General features: G+C 35.6%; 1 protein-coding gene across 12 annotated transcripts in view; it reads right to left on the reverse strand.

Moving 5' to 3' along the window:
* PICALM (phosphatidylinositol binding clathrin assembly protein) overlaps positions 1–16,218 on the reverse strand; it is a 104,438-nt gene that overhangs the window by 34,755 nt on the left and 53,465 nt on the right. For all 12 annotated transcript variants that reach the window (XM_010598202.3, XM_064288794.1, XM_064288803.1 and 9 more), the window contains exons 5-11: positions 13,997–14,090; positions 12,402–12,513; positions 9,839–9,945; positions 7,563–7,604; positions 4,160–4,245; positions 2,797–2,920; positions 2,095–2,231 (exon numbers count right to left, since the gene is read on the reverse strand). In XM_010598202.3, coding sequence (XP_010596504.1) covers positions 2,095–2,231; positions 2,797–2,920; positions 4,160–4,245; positions 7,563–7,604; positions 9,839–9,945; positions 12,402–12,513; positions 13,997–14,090 — 702 coding nt within the window. The remainder of the gene's footprint in view (positions 1–2,094; positions 2,232–2,796; positions 2,921–4,159; positions 4,246–7,562; positions 7,605–9,838; positions 9,946–12,401; positions 12,514–13,996; positions 14,091–16,218) is intronic.

The following is a 16,218-nucleotide window of genomic DNA, read 5'->3' on the forward strand; positions in this document are numbered from 1 at the left end:
CCCCTAATAAAGTAAAACATCCTTTTAACCTCACCTGCACTGCCTTTATAACCAAACAACGTATCGATAATACAGGGAGAAAATTATACGTGTATATATGGTACAAGCTCATAACAGAGTCACCCCATTGCACACCTCCAGGGGATACTATTTACATATTATATTCCTCACCCCATGGCTTTTAAGTGATTAAGGAATATCAACCCAAAAAAAGATGCCAGAAAGAGGCTGTTTTAGGCCTGTAATTAGCAAACTAAATAGCGGTATCCTGGCATAGGTAATTTTTATCTTACATACACTCAATAAAAGAAGTTTTGAAGACATGTCTCTTAGATGTAAAATAGTTTTATACATAAACTCATTATATAAAAATACTTTAAAATTTTTCTTAGTGAGAAAGATGTGTACCTTAAGTTTAGATATGAAAAGTACAGATCTATCATTCATCTATTCCCTGCATCTATGAAAAGGTATATTACAAACTACATATTTAAACAATATAATCTTGCTGAGCATAGTTTTTTAAAGCCTTTAAGCCTGACTTAAAACAGAAAAATCTCCTGTCCAAAAATTTCCTAGTCAATCAGAATTTCTTAACATTACTTCATCTCAATATTACAGATATACACCCACTTCCCACTTATCAGCATGGTTAGGTTCTAAAGACCAGGTTGTTACGCGAAATATAAGTGGGACTTGTGTTTCCCAGACATCAAGCAGCAGCACATATAATAAGTGGGGCACCAGTAGCCCAAGAAACCTGAGAAGTCAAAAGCTTAAGTGGATCTTATATCTTCCATCACGGCCAGTGTTAACTCTTGCCTCACACCTTGACATTTGTTACTGCCAGACATATGTCATTAATGTGCAAAATAATCAGATAGCAGATTTTTTACTATTGTTGTAAAAGCAAAATGTCGGATAACGAGACAGTCGGTAAGGGAGAGTAAGTGTAATTACAAATGCATTTGGGAAAAATAGAGAATGTAAAATAAATATTATTTAAACGGGCTGTTAAGATTTGTCCTGCCATTCTAACTCCACTATCTAAAGGGGTGCAATTTTTTAGTATATAAGTGAAATAAAACAGTCAGATTAGTTCTTTATCCAATAATATGTTTTATCCTCAAACATTCAACATTCTTCCCATTTATCTTTCCTAAACCAGAATTCTTTTCAGGTACCCAAGATGCGAATGTGCCTCTTACTAGGTTCAGTAGGGATTAAAGAAAGCAGCTTCCAAAAAAACAAAAACCTGAAAGAAAAACACAAACCTAAATTCAACAAACACACACTAGGATTTCAGGGAAGAGACAGCAATTCAGAACACATGGAGCAGGCAGCAGCTGAGTTAGTAAAACTTACAATGAGATGCAACAAGAGTCAACAGGCAGTAGGGAACTTTTTAAGGCCTAGTTAATAAATAGCGACAACAACAAAATCAAAGGAAAAAACCCTACCACGCTCTATGGATCTCTTATATGCCAACCACTGTGCTAAATTCTAGTCACCTGGGAGCTTATTAGAAATAAAAATTCTTGACCTTCAGCCTAGACTTACTGAATCAAAAACTCTGAGGGTGGGGCTGAGAAATCTGTGGTTTAATACACCCTCTGGGTAATTCTGATGCTTAATTTTTTAGCAAAGATTAAGAACACTGATCTAGACCATACATTATCTCATTTGGAATCTGAGATCTTAAAAAAGTTTAAAAGTAATAAAGCCAGGATTCAAACCAGAGCCTGGCTTCCAAATTTCTATTTTCAAACATTATGAGGTAAAAAAAATAGGACAGGTGAAAAAAGTCAACTGTTCTAATTTGCCTGGAAATACTAGAGATCCATTGTTAAGTAGCTTAAATCAGACAAGATTATTAAGAGTTGGTCTGGTAGGCTTCAATACTGAAGAAACTTGGCAACAAAGCTCTGGTACTGTGTTCCAGATTACATTTAGGTATTATACTACCACCATTTATCACCACTTCCTGTGCTTATGATTATAAAATTACACATCAAAGCAAACCCGCAAAGCTTTGCAAATTTTCTATTATAAGACTTTTAACCTAAATATTCAAAAGTTTAACCTCTCACCTACCTATTAGAAGAACTAGGGGTAGAAAATATGTCAATGGCTGGTGCAGTCATTATGCCTCCTGCTGAGGTGGACACAGGAGAGGCTGCAGTTGTTAAAGAGGTATGAGGTTTCTTTGCAAGTTCTTTTAGTCGCTGTTCCTATTGAAAGAAAGCATTTTCTCATTTTGCTTTGATAAAACCCACTGCCGTCGAGTAGATTCTGACTCATAGCGACCCTATAGGACAGAGTAGAACTGTCCCATAGAGTTTCCAAGGAGTGCCTGGTGGATTTGAACTGCCGACCTTTTGGTTAGCAGCCATAGCACTTAACCACTATGCCACCAGGGTTTCCTTTTTTGCTTTGATAGCAGAAAGGTATTTGCTAGCCGTTTCATTCAGTCATTCATTGTTAAAACGAAAAACCAAACCAAACCAAACCCACTATCGTGGAGTCAATTCACAGAGACCCTAGAGGACAGAGCAGAATTGCCCCATAGGGTCCCAATGAGCACCTGGTGGATTCAAACTGCTGACCTTTTTGTTAACAGCCGAATTCTTAACCACTACGCCACCAGGGTTTCCATTTGTTGTCAGGATGAAAAATTAAGACTACTGAGTTTTACTTCATTTAGATACCTTTACATTAAATACTGCCATTCCTGTATAGACTTTTACTTTCTGAACACCACTTGTTTTTTCAAATAAAGAGAATGTATACACCTACCTTTAAAGCTTTTAAACGGGCCTGTTCTTCCTCTAACGCTGCCTGCTTTTCCCTTTCATCCACTTTGGTTAGAGATAGGCCAGTGCTTGCCAAGGAAGAGACTGCATTAGAAAGTGTTGTCGCCCTAGGGTAATCGGACACAGGTAATTTGGTTTTTTGCCAAACACATTACAGCACAAACAAGTCATGAAATGGTCTGTCAACCTTGCCGTGGCTAGGCACTATAATTCTGAACTTAACCCTGGAGTCAAAACGAGTACTTCAGATGAAATATTCTACCCATTGACCTACAGAGTTATAACAATTAGAACAATGCTGATTTACATGCAGAGTCACTGCTTTTCTAAATAAATGTTAGACTGTGGAAAGCGTTCACCATAGGGTGGGGGACACAGCTGCTTCTATGTCCCAAGAGAGAACCAATTGGGAAAGCGCTCATATACTCCCCAAGGAAAGCCCTGACAGGTAAGAACTACCGAGTTTCTTACATACTAACTGAGGTAAATCAGTGTATTTTAATTTCTTGGATATATTTTTCATTCCTTTTTCAGATGACTGGGCTTTATCGTTTTGGATTTTCTAAAAATTTACAAAAAAAATTCAAAAAATACATCCAGAGTTAAAGGTAAGTATTAAAATCTGGTAATGACATTTTAACAAGTATAATTTCCTTTACAAAATACTTCAGTGCTGCTTAAAGAAAAAAAAAAGTTCTGAAACAATAATAAAAAAGTCTGAAAAGAAGCAAAGGAAAATTCCCTTTATACTTTATACAAACCCTCCGCTCATACTCGTAAAAAGAAATTTTATTAAGAAAACATCAAAATTACTCAAGTCACTACCCAAAACAAAAATCATGTTCACAAGGCAAATACAACAGGATTTTTGTTACTTACAATATTGCTAGGTTAACTGGTCTTAGTCTTGGAAATCAACTCAAAGCCTAACAGGCTGCATAAAACATGTCAATAACCAACCACATGAAATAGCATTAGAAAAAGAAGGTAAAACTTGGTGTTAGACATTCTAGGTTTGGAGCTGAGTATTACCAATGCATACTTCACAGGGCTATTGTGAGAGCTAATCGAATTAATGCAAAGGCATCTTATAATTATGAAGCACCATACAAATTAATGTATTTTATCAAGTTTAAGAGAAATTTTGATACTATGAACACAATTCTAAACCAAGCAGTCAGTATCAACCTCTTAAGTGAGACTGACATTTATTGAGGTCACGATTATTCTAAAAGTTTACATGCATTAACCCATTTAATCCTGGCAGCAACTCTATGAAGTTGGGACTCTTAGAACTTGAGCTGGATCCTTCTATTCCCGCTCTTTGCTTACAAAGAATAATGTACCTGCTTGCAGCTGTAGAGTCTTTGATTTTCTTTCCTTCCAAGGAAGCTAAATGTTGTTCCAAAGCATCAAGAAGGCTGCTAGGGGCCTGAAATGGTACAAATATTAAGAATTTCATGAAAATCAGGACATCAGTCAAAATAAATGAAACGTCATCTAACATAGAAAAGCAACAAAAATATTCAATTAGATATGTTCTTCATGTACTAATTAACAGTAGGGTTTTAGCTACTTAATAAGAATGACAATCTGAATTTTATTACATAAGCATGACCTAGTTACACCACACACCTAGTTAGAGGTATTAATAAATGTAATATATACACTGAACTGATTGGTTTAAAGTCAAGAAAGGTGTGCGTCAGGGCTGTATTCTTTCACCATACCTATTTAATCTGTATGCTGAACAAATAATCCGAGACGCTGGACTATATGAAGAAGAACGGGGCATCGGTATTGCAGGAAGACTCATTAACAACCTGCGTTATACAGATGACACAACTTTGCTTGCTGAAGGTGAAGAGGACTTGAAGCACTTATTAAGGAAGATCAAAGACCACAGCCTTCAGTATGGATTACACCTCAACATAAAGAAAACAAAAATCCTCACAACTGGACCAATGAGCAACATCACGATAAACGGAGAAAAGACTGAAGTTGTCAATAATTTCATTTTACTTGGATCCACAATCAACAGCCATGGAAGCAGCAATCAAGGAGATTCATTGCATTACGTAAATCTGCCACAAAGGACCTCTTTAAAGCGTTGAGGAGCAAAGATGTCACCTTGAATACTAAGGTGCGCCTGACCCAAGCCATGGTATTTTCAATTGCATCATATGCATGTGAACGCTGGATAATGAATAAGGAAGACCAAAGATGAATTGACGCCTTTGAATTGTGGTGTTGGCAAAGAATATTGAATATACCATGGACTGCCAAAAGAACGAACAAATCTGTCTTGGAAGAAGTGCGGCCAGAATGCTCCTTAGAGGCAACGATGGCGAGATTGCGTCTTACATACTTTGGACATGTTGTCAGGAGGGATCAGTCCCTGGAGAAGGACACCATGCTTGGCAGAGTACAGGGTCGGGGGAAAAGAAGAAGACCTTCAACGAGGTGGATTGACACAGTGGCTGCAACAATGAGTTCAAGCATAACAACGATTTTAAGGATGGCACAGGACCGGGCAGTGTTTCGTTTTGTTTTGCACAGGGTCGCTATGGGTCGGAACCGACTCAACGGCACCTAACAACACCATAATACGCTGCAAACTGTAAAACACTGGAAGAAATTAATGAAGACCTAAATAAATGGAAAGATATCCTTTGTTCACAGATTAGTAGACTTAATACTGTTGTCAATACTACTCAAAGCAATGTACAGATTCAACATAATCCCTATCAAAATTCCAACAGCGTTTTTTGCGGAAATAGAAAAGTCAATCCTCAAATTTACGTGGAATTGCATAGGCCCCCAAAAGCCAAAGCAATCTTGAAAAAGAGTATCAAAGCAGGAAGACTCACAGTTCCTAATTTAAAAATTTTCTACAAAACTAAAATAATCAAAGTAGTGTGGTACTAGTACAAAGACAGACATATAGGGCAATGGAATAGAATTGAGCGTCCAGAAATAAATCCAGACATCAATGGTCAACCAGATTTCCACACAGAAAAGAATGAAGTTGGACCCATATTTCACACCATATACAAAAAACTAACTCAAAATGGATCAATGACCTAAATAGAAGAGCTAAAATCAAAAACTCTTAGAATAAAACATGAAGCATTAAGACCCAGTTTTAGACAACGGATTCTAAAGATATGCCACCAAAAGCATAGACAATAAAAGACAAAATAGGTAAACTGGACTTCATGAAAATTAAAAACTGTCGTGCATCAAAGGACTTTATCCAAAAGGGAAGAGACTATCTACAGAATGGGAGAAAATATTTCAGAACCATATATCTAATAAGGGTTTAATATCCAGAATACATAAAGAACTCTCGCAACTCAACAACAAAAAGACAAATGACCCAATCAAAAATGGGCAAAGGACTTGAATAGACATTTCCCAAAGAAGATATTCAAATGGCCAAAAGCACATGAAAAGACGCTCAAAGAAGTTAGTCATTAAGGAAATGCCAATCAAAACCATAAGAAGATACCACTTCACATCCACTTTCCTGGGAAGTACAAAAGGTTAATGGGCTTGACTGCTAACCAAAAGGTTGCAGGTTCAAATCCACCCAGAGACACCTCAGAAGAAAGGCCTGGTGATCTAATTCCAAAAAAATCTGCCATTAAAAACCCTACAGAGCACATTTATATTCAGACACACATGGATTGCCATGAGTTGAAACTGACTCAACAGCAACTAGTTACTAGTTTGTATCATGCACCGTGCTAGGTGCTAAGGAAACAACAGGGAGCAAGGCAACAAGTTTCTTAACTAATACTCCTATCTGAGCCAAACAGCCAAAGCAGAAAACTTAAAAAAGAGAGAAAAAAAAATCCTGCGTAAAATAACTCTCTACCAATAGTATAGCAAAAAAAAAAAAAATTTTTTTTTAACATTATTCTCTAAGTTGTTTTTGAAGGATTTATTTTTCAGGGGGGTGAATAACAGGAATATAACCATATATAAAGAATTCTGTCTTAGTTACGTGCTTCTGTAACAGTTATCGTGTGCTGCTAAGTTCAGTTTTTGAAGGCTTTATTTTTCGGGGGGGGGGGAATAATGGGAATATAATCATATGTAAAGGATTCTGTCTTAATTATCGTATACTGCTATAACAGAAATACCACAAGTGAGTGGCTTTAAGAAATTTATTTTCTCCCAGTTTAGAAAACTAGAAATCGAAATTCAGGATGTTGGCTCTAGTGGAAGGCTTTCTCTCTCTCTTGGTTCTGGAAGAAGGTCCTTGTCTCTTAGAGCTGATGCTTCTAGGTGATCTTCATGTGGCTTAGCATCTCTCTTCCCCCATTTCTACTCTACTCACTTGTTTAATCTCTTTTATATCTCAAAAAAGACTGACTCAAGATACAGCACATACTAATTCTGCTCATTAACGTAACAAAGAAATTCATTACTAAATGGGCTTATACCCACAGGCATAGAGTTTAGGAAGGACACAATTCAGTCCACATCACAAGCCTCATGTTCTTGGCTTAAAACCCCAATAAATTAAAGAAGATGGTATGGCTGTCGCTAGCTATACAACATGAGAGGAATAGATAATTTTATCTAGTCATAATATTACAAAAATCTTCAGCAATATATCAAAATGTTAAAATCTGTCAACTTATCTCCTTGATGATAGGAACTGTGTATCAGTCATCTTTGTATCCTGGCACCTAGACGTACACAATAGACAGTGAACTGATACTGTAACAATACACTTACCTGTGAAAGGTCTGGTATATCACCTCTGTCAATTCCAACTTGCTGTAAGAAGAAGCAGTATTGCATTTAATAATTATGATTAAGATGTTTTATAAATAAAATTTAGGAAAATTACATTTATGGGCAGTACTGTGAACCATATTTTAGACAGACATCTTAAAAAATCAGAAGAAAGTTTAATCTCCAAAGATTTCATTCAATATTTCCAGTGGCTCAGATGCTATTTGATAGCTCTAAAAGTTGTAGCAGGAGGGGAACTAGAGTTAGACATTCAACAGGACTATTAAGTTACTGTCACCATGTCTTCTGAGCATCTATATAAGCTATCTTAACACAATCTGAAAAATCCATCTCTTCTATGTGTCACATGACAAAAACAATGGTAGAAGTGGGAAAGGCTGGCCATTAATAAGTTCCTTACAGCACAAGAAGCAGGTAAGGAACCAACCTGTGACATTAGTTTTGTCTCTCTTCACAAAATATGCTTTCCCTGGCAACCACCATAAGATAACACTTTTTAAAATCTCGTGTTCAGTCAGGCAGGCTAGAGGTTCTTATACAAGTACCAGGATATAACTGACTTAGCACCCAAATCAGTCCCAACACACTTTCATGATGCTTAGGCACTAGGTGATTTCCAAGAAAAACGATAAAATCTGTTCCTACCTATTTTAGCACCCAAATCAGAAAACTGTTTTCCTTCTTGTGGCTATACGTCATTTGCTACTCATTCTCTCTACCTTTTCCCAAGCTCTCAGGGGCCAGTTCCAGAATGATGTCAGACTAATTCATACTAAGATGTTAATAGCTAATCACTGCCTAGGACATTGGTCCCACTGAATGTATTTGAAGAGGGTTACTCTTGCCTTTACTCCAAGAGCTAAGGCCTCTTAACAACGAAACTGCCAAGTCCAAAGATAGCCTCATGATTGAATGTTTTAGGGCAGGAGGTCTTCATATTTTTTAGATCATATGCAATAGATGGTTTATTCCATTTCAAAGTTAGGGCAGCAGATCAGAAGCTAAATAAGGGCTTAATCTTAAATCATTAACTAACTACCAAATGCAAAAAATATTAGACCAAAAGGAAAAGTCGAAATTAAAACATATTTAGAATTTGGAACCCAAATGGTGCTGTGGTTAAGAGCTCGGCTGCTAACCAAAGAGGTCAGCAGTTCAAATCCACCAGCCACTCCTTGGAAACCCTATGGGGCAGTTCTATTCTGTCCTATCGGGTCGCTATGAGTCGGAATCGGCTTGACGGCAATGGATTTAGTTTTTGGTGTTTATTTAGAATTTACTAGAATCACAGCATAGCCACTATTTTCTTCTGTTTTAAGTATGTGACTGATCCTAAAGAAATGGAAAAACCCATTGGTTTCTCCTTGAAAAATAGACTAAATCCAAATAAATTTCAGCAGGCTTTATAAAACAGCTGATTAACAACAAAGCTGCTTTCTTCAAAGGTTTTGTCATTCTGTTCTATTCTATCTGCTACGGAATAAAATACCAATAAAATACCAATACAGCAATACAGCCCAGAATCACCAACTTGCCAGTTACAGATTAACTACTTTGACTTAACTGATCAATTATAGTCTAGTAAACTTCCAGAATTATTCTAGAAAGACACCTCTGGGAGTGATGGATAAAGGGTGAAGGAAAAGAAAACAAACTAAAAAAAACCTTAAGAGTCACCTCTGTGCTACCAAGATAATGCCAGCCAGCATTACCACACAATTTAGAAAATTATTTTTTAAAAGATTTGCAAAACGATTATCCTATAACCTAAATTTATGGGTTTCATAATCAATGACAGTCAAACATTAAGTACACTAAATTCACTTCTGTTGAGAAACAAAAACATTCTGAATCATGGCTCCAGTTACAAGTCCCACTGGAGGAAAGGGGTTCGCGCTGACATTGAATATTCTCTACCACACTTAACACAGTAAGTCTTCTATACCATGTAAAAAAAATTGCAAATATAAAGCAGCTGCCACCTCTGGGTGCCACCTACCTAACTTTACAGAGAAGTGAACAATTTAAAAATAGATTATCTTCTAATATTCAATACTGAACTCAATAACACAGTATATATTTTATTCAAGATACCATATTCATAGCATAGAATTCAATACAGCATATTGGTATGATTGAATATATACCTTACTAGAGTCATTTATTTCATTTGTGTAATGAGTCATTTCTTCAAAATCCACACGTAATAGACAAAATAGCAAGTCAGAAGGTATACGCATTTAAAGATAGTTTACCTCTGCAACTTTGAGAAACTCGGAGATTCTTGTCATCCTAGTCAGAAACTTCTTATATATGTCAAGACCTTCTTTGCACTGGTTCTTTTTCATATCAAAATATTTTTCTGCCAAAAGTAAATTTAAAAATACGTTTACTCACAAAAAGATTTTAAAATACTTTTGTTGTTGTTATTATTAGGTGCCATCAACTCAATTCCAACTGATAGTGACCCTATATACAATGGAACGAAACACTGCCCAATCCTGTGCCATCCTCACAATCGTTGCTATGTTTGAGCCCATTGTTGCAGCCATTATGTCAATCCATCTCGTTCAGTCTTCCTCCTTTTCACTGACCCTCTACTTTACCAAGCATGATGTCCTTCTCCAGGCACTAGTCCCTCCTGATAGTATGTCCAAAGTATGTAAGACGAAGCCTCGCCATCTTTGCTTCCAAGGAGCATTCTGGCTGTACTTCTAACAAGATGGACTTGTTCGTTCTTCTGGCAGTTCATGATATATTCAATATTCTTTACCAACACCACAACTCAAAGGCATCAATTCTTCCCCGATCTTTCTTAATCATTATCCAGCTTTCACATGCATATGAGGCGATCAAAAATACCATGGCTTGGATCTGGTGTACCTTAAGTCTTCAAAGCGACATCTTTGCTTTTCGTGCTTTAAAGAGGTCTTTTGCAGCAGACTTGCCCAATACAATATGTCATTTCTTTTACTCACACAAATAAAAAAAAGCTTTTATCACATCACACACAAAATGCTCAAAAAGAAGAAAGATCAACAGTTGCAAAGAGTTTGTACAGTCGTCCCTCAGTATCTGCAGGGGATTAGGTTCAGGACGCCCTGCAGATACCAAAATCGAAGTATGCTCAAGTCCCTTATACAAAGTGGCATAAAAAAACAAAACCAAACTTGTTGCCATCAAGTCGACTCTGACTCACAGAGACCCTGTAGGACAGAGTAGAGCTGCCCCCTAAGGTTTCCAAGAAGCATCTGGTGGAAGTGGACTGCCAACCTTTTGGTTGACAGTGGTATTTGCATGTAACATATGCACATCCTCCCATATACGTTAAATCATCTCTAGATTACTTATAATACCTAAGACAATGTGTATGTGATGTAAATAGTTGTTACGCTGTATTGTTTAGGTAGTAATGACAAGATGCAAGGCAAACAATGCTCAAACAACTAGTGCTGGAGAGAGGCTGAGGATCTGTGAAATGGTAGGAGGCTGGAGCAGGGTATGCATACGCATCATTTCATTAGCGTGGGTTCAGTGTAGTGCTGTGTGTGGCAAATTCAAATTTGCTTTTTGGGACCTTTACCCCCCTCGAATATTTTCGATCCATGGTTGGTTGAATCCATGGATGCAGAGCCCGTGGATATGGAGGGCTGAGTGACTGTATAGGTCTCTCAAAGAACACACTCACCCCAAAGGGAAACTACCACCGTTAAATTAGCTCAGACATTTAGCGAATTAGAACAATTATGGATGCTATTATATTAAAGGTAGAAAAATCATCTGACTTTACGTATATTAGTTTGTTCCACAATATCTCTCCCCTCACAGTTCTCTAAAGAAACATTTGCATGTAAACTCATATGCCACTTTACCCTATTTAAAATAACACTAACATCTATTTCCAAATATTCTATTATTTTAATAACTTTACCTTGTCCAAATGCCACTTGGAACATTCATGTAAATTTAATATATAAACAACAATAAAGAACTTAACTTATACTAATCATAAGGTGGAAAACTATGCCTTACAAAACTTTGCAGGAAAGAAAACTTCATTTTTGACTTGGGGAAAAAAATAAGCCCAACTTGCCTACTGCCATGGGTTAAAGTATCCCTAAATGAGTCTGTGTTAACCTAGCCTATAATAAAAATGGAATTAAATAAATACAAAAACATGGTAGGATGAACGAACACAAAGGAGTAAGCATACTTGATATCTGACACTTGATGCTCTGGCACCCTTAACAGTTACTTATGTACTCCATCCAGATCCCACTGAAATAAATGAGCATTTTCTAGGCAAAATTGATTGTGTCCTATATATACTGAATACACAATAAAACACCATAAACTCTTAAAAGGCCTTGTAAGTAAAAGACATCCTTAAAAATAAAGGTTTGATGAATTTTTAAATAATTACTTTTTAAAATTAAATATGTAAAAATATCAATTTTACAGTAAAAGTTCATTATAGAGTAAATTGTAAAGAAATAAGATTTTTGGATTTTAAAATAAGTTTGAAAAATTAAAACCTTAATTTTAGGGAGTTTTAGATTTCTAAAAATTATAGAAACAGATATATTTAAGAAATATAAAATCTATGTGGCTGAGCATTGTTAGTAAAAATACGTATTTAATTACTTCACATGTACAGTAAGGTGTACAATTCTTTTCTCCAAATAAACTGTTACAATGCATAAATAAATCTCGATGACTTGTTTTTTAGGCAGCTCTAAGTAACAACTCAGTCAGTATTATTTATCCACATAACACAAGATAAGAAATAAAATGTTACTAGGCTACAGCAATATTTACCCAACAGGTTAATAATTCCTTCATTGTATGCTGCAAACAGTCTAATGGCATCTTTGAACAGGAGCATGAAGGCAGCATTTATTACCCCATTTGTAAGTTCATTGCTATTAACCTAAGGAAGAAAACGAAAATAAGATTAGCTAATCTTATATTTTAAATGATGATGACAGACTTCCTTCAGATTAAAGTACAGGAAGTTCAAACATTTAAACATATTAAAGAAAAAGGACATTTATTTCTTGCAATCAAGAGTTACAGCCAAATAGCACAAAAATCTTAGTAAAATGGGTTCAAATTTATGTAAAAGCCACAAGTAAGCAAAAATCCTACAACAGCCTTCAATGTAGCTCAAAAATAAGTCACTGAGGTCAAAGGTGATTTTATTTACCATTTAACTCTTGAAATTACTAGGCTATATTTATTATCTCTTAAGTTTTTTCATTATAAGTTCATTTTAACATTAAATATTTCTAAGTGCAAAATAAACCCCATATCTAGGTGGAAGCTCCCCTTGACTCATGAAAGATTTACTGAGCATTTTTTAAATCAGTATTTATTAAATAGGTACTAGAATCACCAAGGCACTGAGCTAAGAGGGAAAGTAAGTATTTTTTAAAAGATATCTTTCCCAATATTACAAGCCAAAATAATGCTGTGTAAAGATATGAATTCCTTATGTCTTTTAGAGTAGGGGCTGGCAAACGTTTTTTTGAAAAGGGACAGACAGTGAGTAGTTTAGGCTTTGCAGGCCGTTTGGTTTCTATTACAACTACTCAACTCCACTGGTGTAGTGCAAGAGCAGTCACACACAACATGTACCAATGAGTGTGGCTGTGTTCCGATAAAACTATTTATGGACACAAATTTGAATTTCATAATTTTCACATGTCACAAAATATTCCTTTTTTATTTTTTTCAACCATTTAGAAACGTAAAAATCATTCTTAGCTCATAGGCCATAGTCTGATAACCCCTGTTCTATACTGTGAAACACTTATATGATGCACTAATTGAATGTTTACTGATCACTTACTATATGCCACACACTACTAGGCACTAAGTATATGTCAGGGAATAAAGCAGACCCTGTCCTTGCTCTTAGGAAGCTTAAAGACTAGCAATAAATGCCACAAGTTAAAGGAAAAATCAATTTTGACACGGAATCGACACAGTTCCATTTACTAACTTGCACTTGCGCATTCTAAAATGTCTTAAAATAGATGCCAAAAAAAAAAAACCAGACTTGAAAATGCCACCATCTAACATATTACAAACAAATAAAAGAGCTGGCAACTTGGCTCAAGCAATGACCATTAAAATAAAAATCTCAAAAAAGGGTAGATGAGTCGATGGCTATGATAGTTGGAGGGTGGGCACGTGGGAGTCACTATACTATCCTCTCTACTTTACTGTATGTTTAAAACTTTGCATAATAAAATGTTTAAAAAAAAAAAATCCCAGGGAACACAATGCCTTTGGGCAATAGCTAAGTAACAGGTTATTACAATGGTTATTTGAACTTCCCTTTATTTCTGTATTATTATTATCCAATCTTTTAAAATCTTAACTTACAAAAGCATGTGCAATCAACTTACATTAAAATCAAGAAGGGCGTCCATTTGATTTTGAATAATTGGTACAGTTTTTAGGAGTTTTTCTGTGTTCATTGTTCTCATAACTCCATCAGCCCTGTTTTAAAAAAAATAAACAATTTAGTTTGTTAATAAATCTATGTTTAGAAGTCCCATCTGGTTCTCTGTTTAAACAGAGAACAAAGTTGTTATGAAATGGAAAAATATTTTTAAGTCATTATTGAATCTGAAACCACAAGCAAAAATCATACAGAAAAAAATAAACAGGAAGCGCTATATATCCAACTTCAAAGTGCTTGTTTAAAAATAAAAAGATTAACAGGAAGATGTGAAACATGACACATAAGAATAAAAGCTTACGTTAGATGGCTAAATCTACTGTATACCTTGCCACTTCCTCTCCTTCCATTCATTTTTCAATTCATTTCAATATGAACCCCTACTCCTCCCACCCCAGTTAAACTTCTCTAGTTTAAGTCATCTTCAGGAACTTCTATGTTGCCTCTCCAATGGGCACTTTTTAAACCTCATCTGATTAGTCTTCTCAGCATCATTCAGAAGTTCCCCTTACTCTTATAATAATCTACTCTCTTGTTATCCATTATAGCTCTCTCTCCTGACTGTCTCCCTATCTCACTATCACCTGTTCAGTCTCTTCTGTTGGCTCCTCATCCTCTATCCATCCCCTAAAACAGATGCTGGTGTTACTCAAGGTGTTCCTGGATCCCTTCTTTTCCTCTCATTCTATACTCACTCCCTAGCTGATCTGTCATCTGCAAAGCAGAGGTCACCAAAATGCCATTGACAAATTTATATTCTGAGACCAGAAACCTCAAATTCCAAGTTAGTATATCCAACTGCCTTCTTGATGTGTCAACTTGTATAAACCACAGGTATCTCAAAATAAATATTCCTAAAATGAAATGCTTGATTCTTTACCACTATACCCTTACCTCATCCCTAAAAATCTTCCCAGTAAAAGGTACCAGTTTGTCAGTAACTGAAGCCAAAAACTTACTAGATATTTTTGATTCCTCCCTCTCTTGCTAACCTCCACATTATTTCCATCACCAAGTTCTGATACTTTTATTTCCTAATTCCTTCTCAAATCTATTCACATTTCTATACCTCCACTATCACTATTCCACTCCTATCCATATTGCCTATTTGGATTACCACAGTTATTCTTCATATCCTAATCAAAGTGATCTTCTTAAAATGGCTTCCCATGGCACTCAGAATTAAGCCAGCACTTCACTGTTGACTCTTTCTAAGCTTATAAAAAAAAAAAAGCTTATAACTAAACCTAAATTTCTTTCATGTGTACTTTAAAATGACTCCCATTTGTTTTGCCAATGATATTTGAAACTAATTGTGACATTTTACTTTCAACCCAATTAGTTTCCACTTTATTAGATATAACTTATCATTCAACTCAAGACTTTTTTTCATGTCACCCATAAATATGCTAAGTATATTACCAGTATCCAATGCAAGTTTAAACAGAGAGGACCTAAAATGGTACCTGTTAACACCCCCAAAGCAATTATAAACTTTTCTCTAAAGACTACTACTATGAACAAGGCAGAGATCTTAAATTTTGTCTGCTTACTAAAAACCCATGTCAGAACTGAATCCCAGCAGAAAAAAAAAACAAACTGGTTTACCTATTATAAAGGCAAAATGTATGATTCAACAAAAACGTCTCACCCTGCATTACAAATCACCATTACTCAAAAGTATAAAATTCTTGGGAAACTGAAGTTGCTTTAGTTTATAATAAAAAAAAAAATTTTCAATACATTAAGATCAATGGATAATTTAAGGAAAAAATCTCGAGGTTAAAAAACCAAATCCATAAGATCTAAATTTTTAAAAAATATCAATGTAAATAAACCCCTAAAAAACCAAAACCAAACCCCTTGCCATCTAGTCAATTCTGACTTATAGTAACCCTACAGGACAGAGTAGAACTGCCCCATATGGTTTCCAAGGAGCAGCTGGTAGATTCAAACTGCCAACCTTTTGGTTAGTAGCCAAACTCTTAACCGCTGTGCCACCAGGGCTAAGGAATACTAAATGAAACCACAAAACTTGGAGTCAATTCATCTACTCATAATAGTTATGATAAACAGCTGTCATTTGCTGTGCCCTGTCAAATGACAATTTATTAATAACTACATTATTTATATTATTATTACTAATAGTAACTTATGTCCCCTTTC

Source organism: Loxodonta africana, chromosome 7 (assembly GCF_030014295.1).
Source record: "Loxodonta africana isolate mLoxAfr1 chromosome 7, mLoxAfr1.hap2, whole genome shotgun sequence".
Classification (NCBI taxonomy): Eukaryota; Metazoa; Chordata; class Mammalia; order Proboscidea; family Elephantidae; genus Loxodonta; species Loxodonta africana.